We start from the raw sequence: 19401 nt of genomic DNA, 5'->3' as shown, positions 1-19401 counted from the left end.
AAGAGGACCTGTAATGCACTATTCCTATTACAAGGGATGTTTATATTCCTTGTAATAGGAATAAAAGTGATAAAAAAAAAAAAAATTGCGTTTGAAAAATTGCTGTGCAAATGTCATGCGACATAAAAAAATTGCAATGACTGCCATTTTATTCCCTAGGGTTTCTGCTAAAGAAAAATAATAATTTATATATATATATATATATATATTAGGGTTGTCCCGATACCACTTTTTTAGGACCGAGTACAAGTACCGATACTTTTTTTCAAGTACTCGCCGATACCGATTACCGATACTTTTTTTTTAATGTCACGTGACAGTGTTTTGTTTTTCATTTTTTTTTTTTTTTTTTTTTTAACAGTGCTTGCTTTTTTTTTTTTTGGGGGGGGGGGGGGAGGGGGTGAACGTTGTATGTGTGTGTTATTTTTTTTTTTTTACAATTTTTATTTTTTACAATAATATTTCTTTTATTCTTTATTGTTTTTTTTTTTTTTTTTAATCAGCCCTTTTGGGGGGCTTTGGTGAGATATCAGGGGTCTTAACAGACCTCTGATATCTCCCCCTTGAGACAGAGAAAGAGACAGAGGATAGAGAATCCCCAGTCCCTTTCTCTGCAGCGTCAGCTGCACTGACAATGAATGGAGAGAAGACAGCAGCTTCTCTCCATTCATAAACTGACACATCGTAATCACAGAAGATTACAATGTTTCAGTTATGTGAATGGACAGAGTCAGCTGACTCTATCCATACACAAAGGAAGGAGGAGGGGGAGGACGGAGGAACTGAGGGGGAGAACGGAGGGGACAGATAAGAGCAGAACGGAGGGGACAGATAAGAGCAGAACGGAGGGGACAGATAAGAGCAGAACGGAGGGGACAGCTGAGAGGGACAGAGGAACAGAGGGGGCATGGAGGAGGATGCAGTGACAGTCAGCTGTGAGCGATCACCGCTGTCTGTCACTAAAGCTGGTGAAAGCCGCTGGGGGAGAATCTTGTAACTCCCCCACGCGCCGATCACAGCTGACAGTCAAGGTATCGGGGGAGGCATCGGGAGCATTTGCCCGAGTACAAGTACTTGGGCAAATGCTCGGTATCGGTGCCGATACCGATACTAGTATCGGTATCGGGACAACCCTAATATATATATATACATACATACACACACACACACACACGAGGGAGCACACATTTAACCCCTTGATCGCTCCCTAGTGTTAACTCCTTCCCTGCCAGTGACATTTACACAGTAATCAGTGCATTTTTATTGCACTGATCGCTGTATAATTGTCAATGGTCAGAAAAAAAGTGTCCGAAGTGTCTGCCGCAATGTTGCAGTCCCGCAAAAAAAAAAAAAAAAAATATATATATATATATATATATATATATATATATATATATATAGTTCTGAGCAATTTTCTAGTAAAAAAAATTATGATTTTTACAAGTAGGAGAGAAGTGTCAGAAATGGCTTGGGTGGCAAGTGTTTAGACACAGATAATAAAAATCTAATCTGCAGAAGACATATAATACAATATAAAAATCCCCAACTATTATTGTGCATATTTTCTCCTATTTACATTGTATATTACCAGACCTCAAATCATTGATCTATATAGCATGTTATCAAGAAAAAAATGTATAAAACAAAGGGGGTGCATTAAATATCAGAGGATTATTTTAAGGAAGATGTGAGCCGTGTGCCTGTGCACACACAGCCTCCAATGACGTCCCATAGGATAAAACATGTAGAGCGGAGCTTTGCGTACTGACAACACATGGTGCCGACTCATGGACAGACATCGTTTTATACGAGTTATGCTGTTGACTTTTATGGTCGTTGTTTTTAGCTTGTTTTTTAATAAAGGAGATTTCTACACAATGGGAATGTTCTCTGTTTTCATAATCCTAGTTTTTATTAAATTCAACTTTACCCAGAGGGCTCCTGTCATTTTGCAGAGAATTTGAATGCACTTTTGTCCTCCATGATAATTGGATCTTAAAATCTGGTGAGTGTGCATTTATATCACTTGATGACTGGGATGATCACGATAATTTGCCTGCACCAGATTGCATGGTACAAAAGTACCATGCAATCTGTTTTGCAGTGTGTTTCCAAAAGTAGTGCATGCAAAATGAATGGGTTCATATTGCTTGCAATGAATTGCATGTGAGTTGTACAGGAATGCAGAGCACATTCCCGTGTGATTCATAGTATGAACCTAGGCTAAGATATCTGATTCCTGATGCTGCAATTTGGGTGAAGTAGTATTCAACTTTTGGCGCTGCAACCAGGGTGGATAAAAATCCATGATTTAAAAAAAAAAAGAAAATCTGATTTTTTTAATTTAAAATCAGATTTTTTTGATTTTTATCAAATTTATTTTATTAAAATAGTTTTGGAGTAAAAATCTATCTATAGATAATTTTCTATTTAAGATACATTAATAATTTAGTTTATTCAGCAGGAAATGGAGCTTAGTTAGCATGAGCATGAGGCTGTATATTCTGCAATATTTACATTTTTGGTAAACTCACAGATAAAACAAAGTTCAGGAATATTCTTTTATACCATTGCTTTGCAAATCTATGTACACTACAAACTGTATGATTGAATTGGTTCCGATATCGCTGTTTTACTAACCTGACAGCTTATTATTCTAAATAGGAAACCTTAATTTTGTTGGCAAATATTAAAGATTCTAACTACCAGCAAGAATAAGACCTTACATTTAAAGAGCACCTGTCATTTCAGATCCATCATGGCAGCGCCTGTTAGCGGGCATCCACTCACCTGCTGCCGCCACGTCCCTCAACATGTTGTGTCACTGCCGCATCACCAGCAATCCCATTAAAGTGAATGGGACTGTCGGTGAGTCAACAACGGGTCAGAGGAGCCGCTGCAGGACAGAGATGACAGTTGCTCTTTAAAAATTAGGATTTAAATCAAGCCTTTTTACCAGCGATTTAAATCGACTTGATTTAAATCAAATCCACACTGGCTGCAACTGTGATTTATTTATAGATTCATGTTAAGTCAAAGGACCTGAAAATCAGGAATTGGCAAGCATTTATTCAAAACAGCAGCAACAATCCAGCAAACATCATTTGTAAACAGGTAAAACATGCCTAAGATCTTTATAGTGTTTGTGGGCTTTTGTCATGCTCAGTGGTCCCTGAATTTGGGTGTCACAGGTCATTTCAGCACTTGAATAATAAACAAGCCTGCAGTTTACCATTTCGGCTGGGGTTATGTCTCCTTTACTTTGGGGTTCTGATTTCTTCAGTTTTTGAAACATTATACTATCTCTATGACCTAAAAAAAAAAAAAATATTCCAGTTCAGACACACAGTAACACCTATAGATCTACTTAAAATCTATGCAAACATGTATTTGCATCTGTCTTTAAAGCATACATTACAACATATACCCCGAAGGCAGGCTCACACGATGTATATTTAGAAAATGATTGAAGGGGTGCTGTCACACCTGGAAATGCACCCTGTGTGCGAACAGCTGCGAGAACCTTAATTAGGGGTTCCTGCAATTAGCTGCGAGTAGGCAGTACCATTGAAAGCAAGGGGAGGCTGCCCAGTTCTCACAGATAATCATGCCCATTTGCATGTAATCGCTCAAGCAGTGATCATATGCGAGTGACCGGCCCTGGATGCAGACTGCATGCATTCTGGTACGATCACTAGCGTCCGATTACTGCTTGAGCAATTAAATGTGAGAGTTGGCAGCCTCCCATTGCTTTCAACAGGTCTGTCTACATACAGCTGATCGTGGGGTTCAGCTGCTTGCTGTGGGGGCACTCGACAGGAGGGAGGGACCAGGAGCACAGAAGAGGGACCCGAGAAGAGGAGGATGTGGGCTGCCCTGTCCAAAATCACCGCACAGAGCAGGTAAGTATAACTTTTTTTTTTTTAAACTAGACTTTACAATCACTGTAAGTTGGCCATACATTATACAATTTTCTTGTTAAATTTCCTTTAGATTTACCTTCAACTATGTAGTACAAGGACCTGCATGATTGCATAAAAATTGAAAGCGTTTAGGTTTGACCTCATATTATATGGTATTGGTAAATCTAAAGGAAAATTGTTAAAGAAAATTATATAATGTATGGCCAGCCATAGAAAGGAAAAATACACTCTTCATTCCCTTGTTTAATGAGTTGTACTAGGAAATAGCAGTGTGAACATACCTGCAATTATCAGATACTTTTACAAATTTAACTATCACCTTAAGAGCTGGCAATTGTGACTTCCTCTTCTTTCTGAAGTCACACATATATACATCAGAATCAACTATGTCCTGTACTGTAAACACTTGAGATAAAAGGCTTTAATGGAATGGCAAAGAGACAGTTCAAAGCAACTCAGACAGAAAAAACACACACACATACACACACCAGAACAGAACTTAAAACCGCTAAAAACATAGCTTAAAAACATGTAAATAGTTTCACCTGCCAAAGTATTTGTAATTGTGTTCAGTGAAACGATTACAGGAACCCTTCCTAGATAGCACAGGCAGGTTGGTGAGCTTGCTTTACTTTATTACAAATAAAGATGCTTGGTCACCAGCCTATAAGTGGACAATAAAGCAGTAGCAGAAGACTGATGAGGTCAACACTCTCTCCTTGTGTAATCAGTTAAAAAGCTATTTACAGCACAATTGTGAAACATTTAAGTTTTGATGGGCTCAAAGGGCTGCAGACCCTCTCCTAGTGCAAGTGCCTTTGTGCAGGAGATTAAGTGGGAGTTTTATTACCATTGCATCATTAAAGTGATTGTAAAGCTTCGAGTTTTTTTTTTTTTTAATAACAAACATGTCATACTTTCCTCCACTGTGCAGTTCGTTTTGCACAGAGTGGCCCCATCATCCTCTTCTGGGGTCCCCCGGCGGCGCTGGTAGCTCCTCCCCGCATCATATAACCCCCTAGGAGAAGCGCTCTCCCAGGGGGTTACCTTGTGGGCGCGCTCCCGAGTCCAGCATTTGCGTCCATAGATGCAGAATGCCCGACTCGAACCCGCCCCCCCCCCCCCCCCCCCCGGCGCTATGTAATTGGATTTCATTGACAGCAGTGGGAGCCAATGGCTGCGCTGCTATCAATCTATCAAATCAAGAGCCGAAAACCCTGGGCAGAGGAAGAGCGCGTCTCCGCCGTGGGAAATTCCAGGGCTCAGGTGAGTAAAACGGGGGGACTGGGGTGGCAGTCACTGCCAGGTGTTTTTTCACCTTAATGCATAGGATGCATTAAGGTGAAAAAACACGAGGGTTTACAACCCCTTTAACTATATTAGTTTTTCTTTATATCTCTCTGAAGTTCAGGTTTAACCAAAAAAAAAAAAAAAACACCCACCAACGAAAGCTCCAAATTCAACTGTATTTTCAGCTTCTTTAGCAGATTTCTCCTGAAGAGGTATTTCCAACTTTGATGCCACATCGGCTTGATTTTTTGAACTCGGTTGGGTTGGTGTGCTTACAAAAAATGTAGCGGAGGGTGAAACACAGCTTGGCACACTACTGGGGATGTTGACAGGATTCTGATTATCAATAAGCGACAGGGCTCCCCGTGTGCTTGGCAGTTCTACAGGACATTCCACAGCAGAAACTAAGGCACTTCCAGATGGACCAGCCTCTGGAATATTAAGTTTTTCTCTACAAGGTGGAAAGAAAGGGTCTTCAGTCACTTTTTTATACAAAACATTTCTTTCATCCCTCAAAGATATATTGAACAGTAAATTGCTGTTTGCCTCAGGGCTACCCTGTGGAAATGAAGAGCCAAACAAATTGCCAACACTCTGCTTCTTCCTCATAGAGGTACGGAGTGGCCCATCATCCACCAATGTTTGTCCCAAATGCTTGGAAATGCTTAGTTCACGTGTGATTTCATTATGGACCTTGCTAGCTTCTGATGCTTTTTGTGCAGTTAGAGTTTTCAAGGTGTCCACAGTAAGAGCAGAAAGGTCTTGCAAGTGTCCAATCTGTGAATCCAAAGAGTGCAAAGAACGCTTTATGTAGTTTACTCGATCTCCAACCTCTTTAATCTGTATACACATCTGTTCCACCCTAGAAAACAAAAACTGTGTTACAATACAAAAAAATCGTATGTTCAAACTTTACATTATTGCTATAATGGTGTTTTTTTTTAAACTTACTTTAAGTATTGTTAATCCAGCTATAATAAAGGCCAAGTTCAGAAAAAATAATAAAACGCATATATTTATGCAAAAGAGAAAAAAAATGTGCATTTACAATTTTTACCTGCAGGAGCCTGGAAAGCATTGCACCCGTGATCAGTGGATCAGGGGTACAAAGTCAGGCTTCTGCAGACAAGCCCTGCAGCTTTCAGCCTGTACATACTTTAGGGCAGTCCGTTTGAAAGCAAGGCTTGTGGATGAACTACAAGGATGCTCGTCAACACTCTGCCCCGATGGAGGACAGTACATGTAGTTCATTCATTTACAGGAAACTGTAAATGAATCACGCAGCCATGTAGGCAGAGCCCCACATGGCGGTGCAGTTTTTGGATTGTGACAGCAGGTGCAGGGAGAAGATCCTCTGCTCGCTGTCACACTGCCCCTGTGAGCGGGAGGCAGCAGGAGCTGGAACATGTTATATGTTCCAACCTAAATATGGGTGGAACATGTAACACGTTCCAAAAGATGAGCTTATCCTTTAATTACAAGAAACCACAGAGGATTTAAATAATTATTCTAATATTAAATATCTGCCTGGTAAACAGTCAAGCTAATAAAAACACTCACAGCTAAACTGAAATACCATGACTGAAATCTAGCATGTCACATACTGCAGATACACTTCAGTAGGACAATGCGCAAAAAAATACAAATGTAGGCATTAAACAATGCATGTTTTACTAGCTGCTGGTTTCAAAATAGGGCAATACCATAAAGGGAAAATGGTGTGCCTGTTTTCGGGACTAGGATGATGTTGTGCGAACAGACTTCAGAAATGTTGGTTTATCAACAAAAGCAGAGCATACTTGATTTGGTATAACCTGATTAGATAACAGATACGAATCTCCCCGTCTTCATTACTAAAACAATTTTGCAGCTGAAAAAAAGAGGGATTTTGACTTACCTGTACATTCCATAATTTAGAGTACAGTACAAGACACAGGCAAAGTATTCAGATTCAACCATGGCTGTTTAAGTCCAGGCCTTAAAAGATAGAGGGTTTTTTCAGACTGCTATTCCTACCTGGCTAAAAGCAAGAAAAGACACTTTCGGGGAGATCTACTATTATACCTGGAAGCTGGGCTCACACTTGTGCGATCACAGACATAGCATGTGATTCGCACTGAATTGCTGTGCAGATCAAATGCGATGTCTGTGCGATGCAAATTCAGCCATACAAACTGTATGGCTGAAAATGCATCGCATTTGCACCAAAAGGGTGCAGGACCCCTTTTTTGGTCCGCACTGGAATGGGATCACATGGGTGTTCAACACCTATGCAATTTGATTCCTGCACCATTTGACAGTTCCCACTGCAATCCCATCTGGGGGGTGTCATTACTGTTACATTGACACCTCCAGTGGGTCGCAGATGTCAGTGTGAACCAGTGTGCGATTCAGGTGTGATGCATGAACTGCCACAGAATAGCAGGGTTTCCCGCATTGCACCAGTGTGAACCGGGATGGAAATCCTTTCGCCTGTTGTGAACACAGGCACTCCAGTCCCAGAGATTACTCTGTGCTTCAAATTCTGGCCTTTATGCAATCAAGTCTTGACCATAACTTGGAGGATAAATTGGAATATGCAGATAGGCATCTTGAATGTCTATGGATGCTAGGTATTCCCCTTGTTTGAGAGGCAATTACTGCCCATACAGATTCTATGAGAGTTTTTAAGGAACTTGTTAAAGGATTTTCAGTCCAGTATAGGACGAATATCCCCCATTGGACTTTCATACCGTAAACCGATTTGAATAAAATCCTTTCATCCTGTCTTGTGGGATAGTGGCACAACTACTCCCTGAGACAAGAAATGGATCTGGGCATTTGCAAACTTTACTGTCCTTGACCAGTCTTTGGTTGATTTGAGAGAAGAAAACAGTGAGGGGGTAATGTTTTAAACTGTATTTGGTACTCCCTTCGAAGCCACCGATTGAACCCACAGACCTGGGACGTGTGACCCAGAGAGGCAAACTGAAACAGACGTCCCCCACTCTTAGGTGTAAGGGTGCCCCTTCATTAGGAACAGAGCTTTGTGACCCAAGTCTTGCATTGAAAGGAAGGGCTCAACTTGGGTTTGGATTTGAAGCCTGGCTGGAGCAGTCTAGGCACTCTATTTCTTGATGTAGAGGCCTCTGAAAAAGGGGGGGTTAGAATCTTCCGCTGTGGGGGAAAAAATCAAAATAAGCCTTCCTTCCTGTGACATTTTGTATAAAAATTGGTCAAGTGATTACTCAAACAGATGTCTTCCTTGAAAATACATGTGTAAGGCATCTTTTACAGGAGGCTTCAGTTTTTTAGGCTCTTAACTACAAGATTCTGCGCATGTGAATGGAGATCACGGCCATTCTAGAAAGTCATCTCATGGCATGTTTTAGGGCTCAAGTGTCAAACACAAGTGGCCCTCGCATCCAGGGCTTTTTATTCAGCTGGAATGTGGCGGAACTTCATTAACATTCTCCCGATGCTAATGCAATTTTGCTGCACCATTCGATGAGGTTCGGAGTAAGAAAGGAGGGGGGCTGGTAGAGTTCCTGCATCTAATCTCTGAGAAAAAAAAGCCCATGATAATTATATATAGTCTTACAGATACAACCGATCCTTTGAGGGCAACCATAATACTGATGCAGCCCACAATGAAATGGAGTTTGACACCCCTGTTGCAGGGCATCTACACAAGAACGAAGAGCAGAAGGTAAATGCTGTAATTGCTCTATTAAAGCATGATCCTGGAAAATAGGGTCATGTTGGTTGTGCATTGCCCTAATCCAGTTAGCTGCAGTTTGACATACTGAATGAAACTGCAGTGAGAGCTGGTTGCAGGGTTGCAGTAAGGAAACCATATAAGAGTATCTCAAACTTTCTATCTGCAGAATCTTTGAAAGGAGGAACATCTTCAATAGGTACAGTGAGATGTTTAAGACTAAGACAGCAGGATCAACTACAGAAATAGACTACTCTTCATTGAACTCTTTCTACTGGAGAGAGTCTGGCAAAGATTTTGGGAGGAGTAGTCCAGGTATCAGAGATTGCACATTACATCTGTTCATGAATTGGGAAGGTCTTAGAGGGTTTTACAGGTATCTTCGTACCCAAAAGGGCATAGTGAGACAAAGGAGAATTAAGCTGAATAATGCCAAGACTTTTGTGGGTGGCAGCAGTGAACTTTTCCACTTTAACAAGCATGTTGTATTAATAATACGACAGCTTCCTCCAATACTGCCTCAATGTCCTCTTCATTCTCGTCTGTGGGTGCCCTGTCTACAGCAGGCATATCGGGATCCAAGTCAGGTAGAGAAATGGGAGTAAGAGAAAAAGTGTGGTGTTTTTGAGTCCTGGGCAAAGATTGCTATATTAAAGCCGTTATTTGGGGGGCGTGTCCGGATGGGAGCCGAGAAGGACGTGCTGTTGTGGAGCTCCGCACATTCTGAAACTATCTATTGCCATCCTCTGCACTAATCAACATGGTGAGCCTCCAAATCTGCCCCATAGGTCCCTGGGAATCCCCTGCCACACTCACAGCCTATATTGTGGATCCCGGCTGGCCGCTGGTGTTATCTGGCCCGCTGCAAGCTCCACACATCCGAGACACGCCGCCATCTTGTGGCCTACAAGACCACAGACCTCCACACTAGAGTGCCGCGATCCGGGGCTCCGCCATCATCCATCTAGGGCAGCTTCTCCAGAGGGGGTGGACTGAGAGTGAGCCATCGGAGGGCCGCCTGAAGATCCCCGGGGACTCGCTCGCCGCCATCGCGGCCCGCCGCCATCTTGCGGCCTACGAGGCCGCCTGCATCCCCCACGCCATCTGCTGCCATCCGCTCCACTGACTAACCTGGTGAGCCTCCAGGTCTGCCCCACAGGTCCCGGGGCTTCCCCTGATTCAATTGCAGCCTGAATTGTGGATCCCAGTCAGTAGAGTCCGCGGCCTGGTCTGGCCTAGTGCGGCCTTGCGAAGCCTGTGAATCCCTGGTGTTTCCTGAGCCAGCTGCCCTGTGGGAGTGCATCGCGGCCGGTCCGACCCGGCTTCGGAGGCGTGGATCTCCTTTCAGCATCCGCCTGGTCACTCATCCAAGGCCCTGCCAGGGTGCTGTCTAACACTGCCTGCCTGAACTGTGTGATCCAGGGCCCGGTGTCTCCAATATCTGGCAAGTGCCGGCGGCCATCTTGGTACACCTCGGCAGATGCTCGAGGCCTGCAATCCTCTCAATTAGGACCCCATCCCACCACCGGAGCCCCCTTACCGGACAGAGCAGTGTTCCAGCAGAGGACTGAGGTGGGTTTCCTCCCTATGACTGGTGTGGATGGCAGCGGCAGCCCGGATCCCATAATCTTACAAGGCGGCCATCTTGCTACACCCGACCTCAGCATTACAGAAGTTTCCCTTACCTCTCTGCAGACGATTTGCTCCCTACTTTGAAGTTAAAATAACCTAGCCTGAAAGACTATCTCCAGAGGTCACCATCAGCTGGTGGCATGGACGCTTTTTATCCTGTAGAGGAGTTGACAGTATGAGTTAAAGGCACGCTTCTAGGGGCGTGTCCAAGATGGCGACGGGAGAGGACATGTTTCAGCTCCGGTCCGGATCAACAATCCTACAATCCCGCGGTGCTGGGACCTCAACCGCCACCACACCAGCTTAATCTTGCCCTCTGGCAGTCCCTGCTCATGCCCGGATACAGAAGAGAGGACAAAGCGCGCCAACAGAGCCAAAAAATATCCGGGACCATACAGCACACAGTGGACAAGGCCCCAGCTACCCCTGCCAGCATGTCAGCTCAGGGAAGGGAGGTGAGTCGCGAGGCTGAAACTCCTCAGACCCCCCCCCCCCAGAGCATGCAGCACTCCTGGAAGCTATTAATGGATGTAAAACGGCCCTCACAGAGAAAATAGACCGTGTCTACATTAAACTGGGCCTGATCAGGAGAGATATTGATGCCTTCAGGGGTAGAGTGACGGAGGTAGAACACCGTGTGTCTGCAGCTGAAGATGTGCAGAGAGAGCATGCGACTGACCTCCATTCATTAAAGATCAGAGTCAAACACCTAGAATTGCGCGCTGAAGATGCTGAAAATCGCAACAGAATTACCGAGATCGAGACCTTATCCTGAGGGAGGCCAGAAGTGTGGGGGATCTCAAGTTTGAGAATGCTAAGCTCCTCATATTTCCGGACTATTCCATTGAGACACAGCGTCAGAGAAAATCATTTGACCATGTCAGCTCCCATCTTCGCGCCAAAAACTTACAGTATAGCATGCTTTTCCCTGCCAGACTTCGGGGTCAAGATGGAGAACGGGTGAGATTCTTCATATCGCCTGAGGAGGCATCTTCCTGGCTGGACACGATCCGTGAGGGATGAAGCAAGTACATTATAATATCTACAGCTATTTGTTGAAATCTAATCTTACAGATCAAGCACTTACATGCGACCTTCTGGATTTCCCTGATGCTTGTTCTTAATCCTCCCTTTGACACTGGGATTACGGTGACATGGCAATCCCCCTTCCCCCCTTGTCCATCCCTCTTCCTTCCCCTGCATAGGGAGCGAGGGGGACATAGTATCTGGTATCTCCCTGCTGAGGGGAGCTCTGGAAGGATTTTTCAGCTGCGCCCCCCCCCCCCCCCCCCTCTCCCCTTTGCCAAGCACTGTGGAACATTTTACCCAAACCAGAAGCTTATACTAACACTTTACTTTCTTCTCAGGAAAATTCTGTATAGCTGCCCTGCTGTGTGTTAGTAATCCTCCCCTTGACACTGGGATTGAGGTGACGTGGCAATCCCCCCCCCCCCCATCCAGCCCTCTTCCTTCCCCTGCATAGAGGGTGAGGGGGACATAGTATCTCCCTGCAGAGGGGAACTTTGAAAGGATTTCTCAGCTGCGCCCCCCCCCCCCCGCCTTCTCCCCTTTGCCACGCACTGTGGAACATTTTATCTGAACCAGAAGTTTATACTAACATTTTTCTTTCTTCTCAGGAAACCTTTGTATAGCTGCACAAAGTTTTGTACCCCCAGCTTGCTGGGAGACCAGCACCATAAAATATAATCCGGACAGCCAAGGCTGTTATGGGTCAGCAGACTTGTGCTTAAATAGCCTCTTGCACATGTTACCCCCGTTGTATGGCGGTTGCCGTGCCACTTTTGGGAGGAGAAGCCACCCGCTGTTCTGGGGGGGTTGGCGGGGGGGGGGTTGTTTTGTTACTGTTTTCATTTCAGTTTAAGTTTTATTGTTTACTCTATACATGTATTTTTAACACTCAGTCAATTGGACCTGCAATTTTACCGCCCCATAGGGGCTACTCTTTGTACAATGTGGTTGTCTACTGCTTTAGTTCCATCCGGGTCGGGCCGTTCCCCTGAATGCTCTCCATTATTGATATATTGGGCACCTAAATGTCATTGTTAACATTGGTCTCATGGAATACAAGGGGTCTTAATTCCCCAGTGAAGCGGTAACTGGTGTTCCAGTTTCTAAAATCCCATAACCCTCACATTTGTGTCCTCCAGGAGACCCACTTGGTGGGGAGGAAGATCCTTAGCCTTAAGAAACCCTGGGTTGGCCATCACTACCATTCAACATATTCACACTTTGCCAGGGGGGTTAGCATACTTGTGCGCAAGTCATTACCGTTTCGGCTTCTGGGGCTGGTGCTCGACCCGGATGGACGATATAGAATAATGCATGCAATGGTAGAGAGCCTGGAGGTGGTGCTGGTGGGTATTTATATTCCTCCCCCTTCCTCAATCAAATTACTCCATAAACTGGGCCGCCTTCGCCTAATCCCAGGCTAGACCGCTTTAAATCCACGGGAGGACCTACCTCAGAATTATCGGTCTGGGCAGAAACATATAGGTTAACGGACCTGTGGAGGTGGCAACATCCCTCAGACAAATCTTTTACCTGTCACTCAGCCACTCACAGAACTCTCTCATGCATTGACCTTATGTACGCAGGGAGACCTCTGTTGCCCAGGGTGCAGCAGATATCAATCCTTTCAAGGGGTATATGCGATCATGCACCACTGCTCCTCAAGCTGTCCTTGGAGGGGTCTCCCACGGATAGATTGTGGAGGTTATCGAGATTCTGGATCTCTGACACGGAGGTGGATTCCGGACTCCGCATACAAATGGACGCCTACTGGGCAACTAACCCTGGGTCGGCCCCAGCAGCGGTAGTGTGGGATGCCTTTAAGCCCTCCTCGAGAGGCCATTATCAATCACTCATTGGTGGAGTCTGTAGACAGAAGAAGGCAAACTTGGTCAGGGCCGCCTTGGTCAGGGCCATCTCCTCACTCCAGGCCGGGAAAACACCAGGTCCAGACGGGTTCCCCACTGAATTTTACCAAATGTATGCTGAGGAACTGGCCCCCAAATTTCACTCCATGCTCCTGGCCTCATTGAGGGATGGGATCCTGCCGGCCTCCATGTCAGAGGCGGTGATAGTGGTCATCCCTAAGCCGGGCAAGGATCCCGAACTCTGCAAGTCCTATCGCCCGATTTCTCTGATCAATGTGGATACCCAAATACTGGCCAAAATCTTGGCGACCAGGCTAAGCCGGGTGATAACGGCCTTGGTCCACCCGGATCAGTCTGGCTTTATGCCGGGCAGAGGAACGGACATCAATATTCGTAGGCTATTTACCCATATAGACTTAGCTACAGAGGGGGATATGGGTGTGGTGGCGGCGCTTGATGCCGAAAAGGCATTCCACTCTGTCGAGTGGCTTTTCCTATGGGAGGTATTGGTACGCTTTGGATTTGGGCCCAGGTTTATTTCCTGGATTCAACTTCTATACAGGGATCCGACTGCCCAGATACGGGTTAATGGCCTGTTGTCCCCCCCCTTTAGACTGTATAGGGGTACCAGGCAGGGTTGTCCCCTGTCCCCGGGACTCTTTGCCCTGGCAATTGAACCCATGGCCATCCTCCTACGTCAAAATTCACAGGTCAAGGGAATACAGGTTGGAGTGCTTCAGGAAAAAAATCTCGCGGATGACACCCTGCTGTACTTGGCCGATGCAGGAGCCTCCCTGAGCTCTGCACTTGAGATAATAGATCAATTCGGCAGATACTCTGGGATTCGCGTCAACTGGGATAAGTCAGTCCTTTTTTCCCTTAATCGCTCGGGCCCCAGGGTGGCTACCAACACACCACTCCAATAGGTAGATGAATTTAAATATCTCGGGGGAATTGTTAGAGAGTCCCCCCAAGCCTACATGGAGGATAACCTCTCCCCCCTCCTGACCCAATTTGGCAAGAAATGCCAACTTTGGAGGACCCTACCGCTGTCTCCGGTGGGCAGAGTAAACTTGGTAAAAATGGTCTATCTCCCCAAGTTCACCTACTTTTTCAGGAACACTCCGTGCCTCATTCCCAAATCCTTTTTTCAAAAATTGGATTCAATTGTTGCCACTTTTGTCTGGGCTGGGAAAGCTCTGAGACTGGCAAGGAAGATGCTCCAGCTCCACCTATCCCAGGGAGGACTGGCGTTGCCACATTTCCAGCTCTACTTTTGGGCGGCAGTCCTGGTAACTGTCTGGTGGTGGTTTGACCAGCCCATACAGAACCCTGCGGTTGACCCTTGAGGCGGCCATCCTGGGATCCTATGCGGCGTTAACTAACTTACTCTACAGAGGGCCCAAGGCCCACCCCCAGGTAACGTCTTTAATGCGCACAACTATACAGGTATGGCAAAAGGCAAGAGCTATTTATAAGTTGGATTCGGTCATCTCCCCCCATATGCCCCTGTGGGGTAATCCCCAGCTATCACATCTCTATGGGCTTCCGGACCCTCAGTTGTGGGCGGTCAGGGGGATAGTAACTATTAAACATATCTACCATGATGGGTCCTTTTCCTCCTTTGAAACACTGAAAGCTAAACATAATATCCCTGCTTCCATGAAGTTCAGGTACTATCAACTAAAACATGCGGTACAGGCCCAGTTCCCTGGCCCCCTGACCCTTCAGACTGACGCAGTTAAACGACTGCTCATTGCTAAAATCATGGACAAACCATTGTCCTCCCTCTACTTCTACCTTTCAATTGCACATATGACATCCCTGACTAACGTTTTTAATAAATGGAAGACTGACATCCCAGAGCCGACAGACGATAGTTGGGAAGATATAGTGTCTGACTATACCACAAAAATTATCTCAGCAAGGGATCGCTTCATTCAAATTAAGTTCCTACATAGGGCATATTATACCCCAGTGAGGCTAGCCACTATATATCCAGGAACTAACGCTCTCTGCTCCAGATGTGGTGTGTCTCCTGGAACTTTTTTTCACATGGTATGGTCATGCCCCGTGCTACGTCCATACTTGGAGGGAGTGATGGAAGTCCTGGGCACGTTTGGGGACTGGCCCCCTAGGTTGGATCCTGCCTTGGCGCTACTGGGCAATATGGAAAACATTGAAGCATCCAGACACGACAAACTGTTCCTGTTCTATGCTCTATACTATGCCAGACGGGAGATTCTTCTCAGGTGGAAGCAGCCCGCCCCCCCCCACACAACATATGTGGATGACCACGATAAACTCTGTCCTACCTTTGTACAAGTTGACATAGAGTAGAAATTGCCCTAAAAAATTTGATAAAGTCTGGTCTCAATGGGTTGATGCACATGGATAGGAGACCCGGGGCAGTTGGTAATCCCCGGTGCTCTGACTCTATCCTATAGTGTCTTGTGGCAGCAGCTACATAGCAATGTTATTCTGGTGTAGGATTTATATAACCCCTTTCCTATCCTCCGCTCTCCCCCCTTCCTAGACCCCCCCCCCGCCTTTTCTACTCCTACTATGATCCGTCAATACTACTAGGAATATAATTGCTAAAATGCTTTAACTATTAGATGTCATTGTATGCTTGAAAGAATAACTGCTAGCTGTAACTATATTGTCAACTCAGACCTTGCGACGTATTGCATACGCTTGATGTTCATGTACTGTGTCATTATTATGATATATAAATTTTCTTTTAAATAAAAAATAATTTACTGTTTAAAAAAAAAGCCGTTATTTGTTCGAGGAAATGTAAAATAGCTGCAGAAAATTCTCCTTTTGTTAGGTGCCTGAAATAAAGCTAGAATTGGATGCAGAGACTGATGTTAGAGTCAGTTCCTGCTCCAGTTCAGGGGATGCATCAATACTCTGAGATAGAGTGCTGTGTGGGCCTTCAGCAGAGCAAATGTTCACCTGCGGTTTTGCAAAGGCTCTCTTTCGCTTGCTCCTCGTCATAGCTAAATGTGAAGGTATTTCTCTCACAGAGTAGGGTGCGGAATATAGGACAAGTCCAAAAGAAAAATGCAGCAACTCGGGTGTAAACAATCCCACCCTGTAGCGAATCCTTGTGCCCAAATGGCAGGTTGAAGCGTGCCATATACAAGTTCTAGGTGTAAGTGGCAGTACAAGTGGCATGTAAAGCCTGATCATCCACCTGAGACTAAGCTCTGAGCCACTGAGTTTTAGTGCCAAGTTTGAAACCTTTACTCTATAGAGAATACAATTCAAATATAGCATCAATCATTTACAGTAAAGGTCAGGGTGAGTCTGTCTTACCTGTCCATGATGCTAGACTGTATATAAAGTCCAGGTCTTCGCCTGTCTCAGAGGGTATACCCCCGAAGGGGCCTTTAGGGACTGGTACAATAGGGATGGACCATGGCCTTAGACCTGTATAGCACCCTGTGACTGACTACATGCATCGTACTAAGCTCCAAAGTGAGCGCCCATGCAGGATCCAGTGCCCAGAGTAACTGTACAAGCCATCCCCACTGTGTGGGGTCTGGGTGCGACCCCTAATGTAAAATTTATTTGCATGCACTGCTTCTATTTGTGGCATTAGAAAACAGTTAGGCGCTGATTTAAGAATCCGAAGATAAAATAAATTAGGACAAATAAAATAGTAGTTACTGTGAAGGAGAAGAGGTCCATCACGTTAGGGCACTAGCACAAAACTGAGGATTCACAGAATGGGGTAGGGTATACAGAAGGTGCACAGTGGGCATGTCCTTCAAAGCTTGCAAGTGTCCAATCACATGAAGGTACAAGCCTATAAACCAGAGTCTATGAATACTTTGCCTGTTTCCTGTACTGTACAATTAAAATATTTTCAGTATCCTTCTCGTAATAAGCAATAATGACAAACAATAGAGTATTAAGAAAATGATGATGTCATGAGCCTTTAGAGGTGCACATTTTTCTTGTGTAATATGCATTACCTTTCCGAAGTAACACGTATCCTCTCTTCACTTCCCAAATGAAATTTATCATCTTTGTCATTGAAATAAATCTCAACACATTGCTCTTCAAAATCATGAAGCTTCTTTTGGTCTTCCTCTGTTAGAAACAGTTCTTTTTAAGGGAAAAGGAAAAAGAAAAAAAAAAAGGATTACTTAGAGACTCTAAGAGGTTTGGCATTACCTGAACACCAGCACCATATAACATCAGACCTATTCAGTTTTATGAGTGTGCAGGAACAAATAACCTTACAAGAGAGAACTATGCTTATTTTTTCCCCCATTTTATATCATTTAGCATACGTCCTACTTTTATCCAAAACAAGGTATAGCAAATGTAGATTTTAAGGATTACTCATGAACTCAACAGTTCAGTATTTCATATGCATAATTAACCTACTTAAAAATAAGTCATGTGTGCAGACTGCAATGCAAGGAATAGATCCAAAAAAAAAAAAAAGCATACATATGATTACAATAAAAACACCCCAAAGAGTCCAAGATGGCTGGGTAATATGAATAAACATGGGGCAAACATGCAGGCCAAAAAAACAAAACAGGCTATTGTAGAATTGTTTAGAATTTTTTTTTTCTTTTTTTAATGCAAGGTACAAATTTTAGGCTATATGACAACAACTAAAGTTGATTTCAATGCAGTTTATGCTTCTCCCCAATCATTAACCTTATTAATGTGCTTAAAGCGGTACTAAGCAGTACAAGTACAAGGAGTACTTTACATGCCACCTTTAAAAAACAAAAAGCAAAAAAACAAAAAACAACAAAAAACAACAAAAAACACAAAAAACAATCCCCTGCAGGAAAAAAAGCATGATGTGCTAGTATGCATCACATACTAGCACATTATGAAATACTTACCTTAGAATGAAGCCCTCCAGCGGGGCGCTTTGACCGCTGACAGGGCTTCCATTTTCACCCGGTTTTTCTTCCAGGTTCGCGTGCTCAGGCCGTCTGATTGGTCAAGCCACGATGACATTCAAAGGTTAATGATTGGAGAGAAGCATAAACAGGTTTTACACTTGAGAAAGGAACGCGCATGCGCCTCGCGGACTTCGCGCATGCTCTAAAAAGTGTTGTGTTGCCTCTGACAGTTCTGACGTCACGCGCTGTTCGCTACCTCTCCTCCATAGAACACAGCCGGCTTCCTCTCCGGCTCCTTGCGGCTTACACAGCCTGGACTTGGAACCTCCTGGAAACATGCCTTTGACACCGGCCACATCCTTAGGATAACACCCTTCCCTATGAGTATACCTGTACTTACTGAGATGTAAGTGTTGATTACTTTTTGTATTATCGATTAAAACATTTCACTCAGAGGCGCTTTTCTGTTTTTGCTTTTCCAGGGATGGAGGATGAATGAGGATGGATGATCCAGGGATGGAGCATAAATAAGGATGGATGAGCCAGGGATGGAGCATGACTGTGGATGGATGAGCCAGGGATGGAGCATGACTGTGGATGGATGAGCCAGGGATGGTGCATGAATGAGGATGGATGAGCCAGGGATGGAGCATGAATGAGGATGGATGAGCCAGGGATGGAGCATGAATGAGGATGGATGAGCCAGGGACAGAGCATGGATGTGGATGGATGAGCTAGGGATGGAGCATGGCTGAGCATGAAAGATGAGCCAGGGATGGAGCATGAATGAGGATGGATGAGCCAGGGGTGGAGCATGGCTGAGCATAAATGTGGATGGATGAGCCAGGGATGGCCACAGATCAATGCTGTGGGCGCTTCAGATCCAGCCCACAGCGCTGCTGCACCGGGCTTCCTCCTCTCCTCACACACTGTACTGATGGGCGTGAGGATAAAGGAGGAGTCGAACCGATATGCTCCGTTTTGTTTACAAGTGATCACTCCGTCTTTGGACGGAGTGATCATTGGCCCTTTACCCAGATCCGTGATACGCAGGGTCTGGGAGACCCGACTGACATGGA

At 44.9% G+C, this 19401-nt stretch overlaps 1 protein-coding gene across 2 annotated transcripts in view; it reads right to left on the bottom strand.

Annotated features, from left to right (window-relative positions):
• LOC141131399 (transient receptor potential cation channel subfamily M member 7-like) overlaps window positions 1-19401 on the bottom strand; it is a 202535-nt gene that overhangs the window by 32748 nt on the left and 150386 nt on the right. For both annotated transcript variants that reach the window (XM_073618613.1, XM_073618614.1), the window contains exons 25-27: window positions 17426-17558; window positions 5366-6075; window positions 3233-3312 (exon numbers count right to left, since the gene is read on the bottom strand). In XM_073618613.1, coding sequence (XP_073474714.1) covers window positions 3233-3312; window positions 5366-6075; window positions 17426-17558 — 923 coding nt within the window. The remainder of the gene's footprint in view (window positions 1-3232; window positions 3313-5365; window positions 6076-17425; window positions 17559-19401) is intronic.

This window comes from Aquarana catesbeiana, linkage group LG03 (assembly GCF_042186555.1).
Source record: "Aquarana catesbeiana isolate 2022-GZ linkage group LG03, ASM4218655v1, whole genome shotgun sequence".
Classification (NCBI taxonomy): domain Eukaryota; kingdom Metazoa; phylum Chordata; class Amphibia; order Anura; family Ranidae; genus Aquarana; species Aquarana catesbeiana.
The sequence above is the reverse complement of the archived record's forward strand: the minus strand, read 5'-3'. Positions and strand labels throughout refer to the sequence as shown.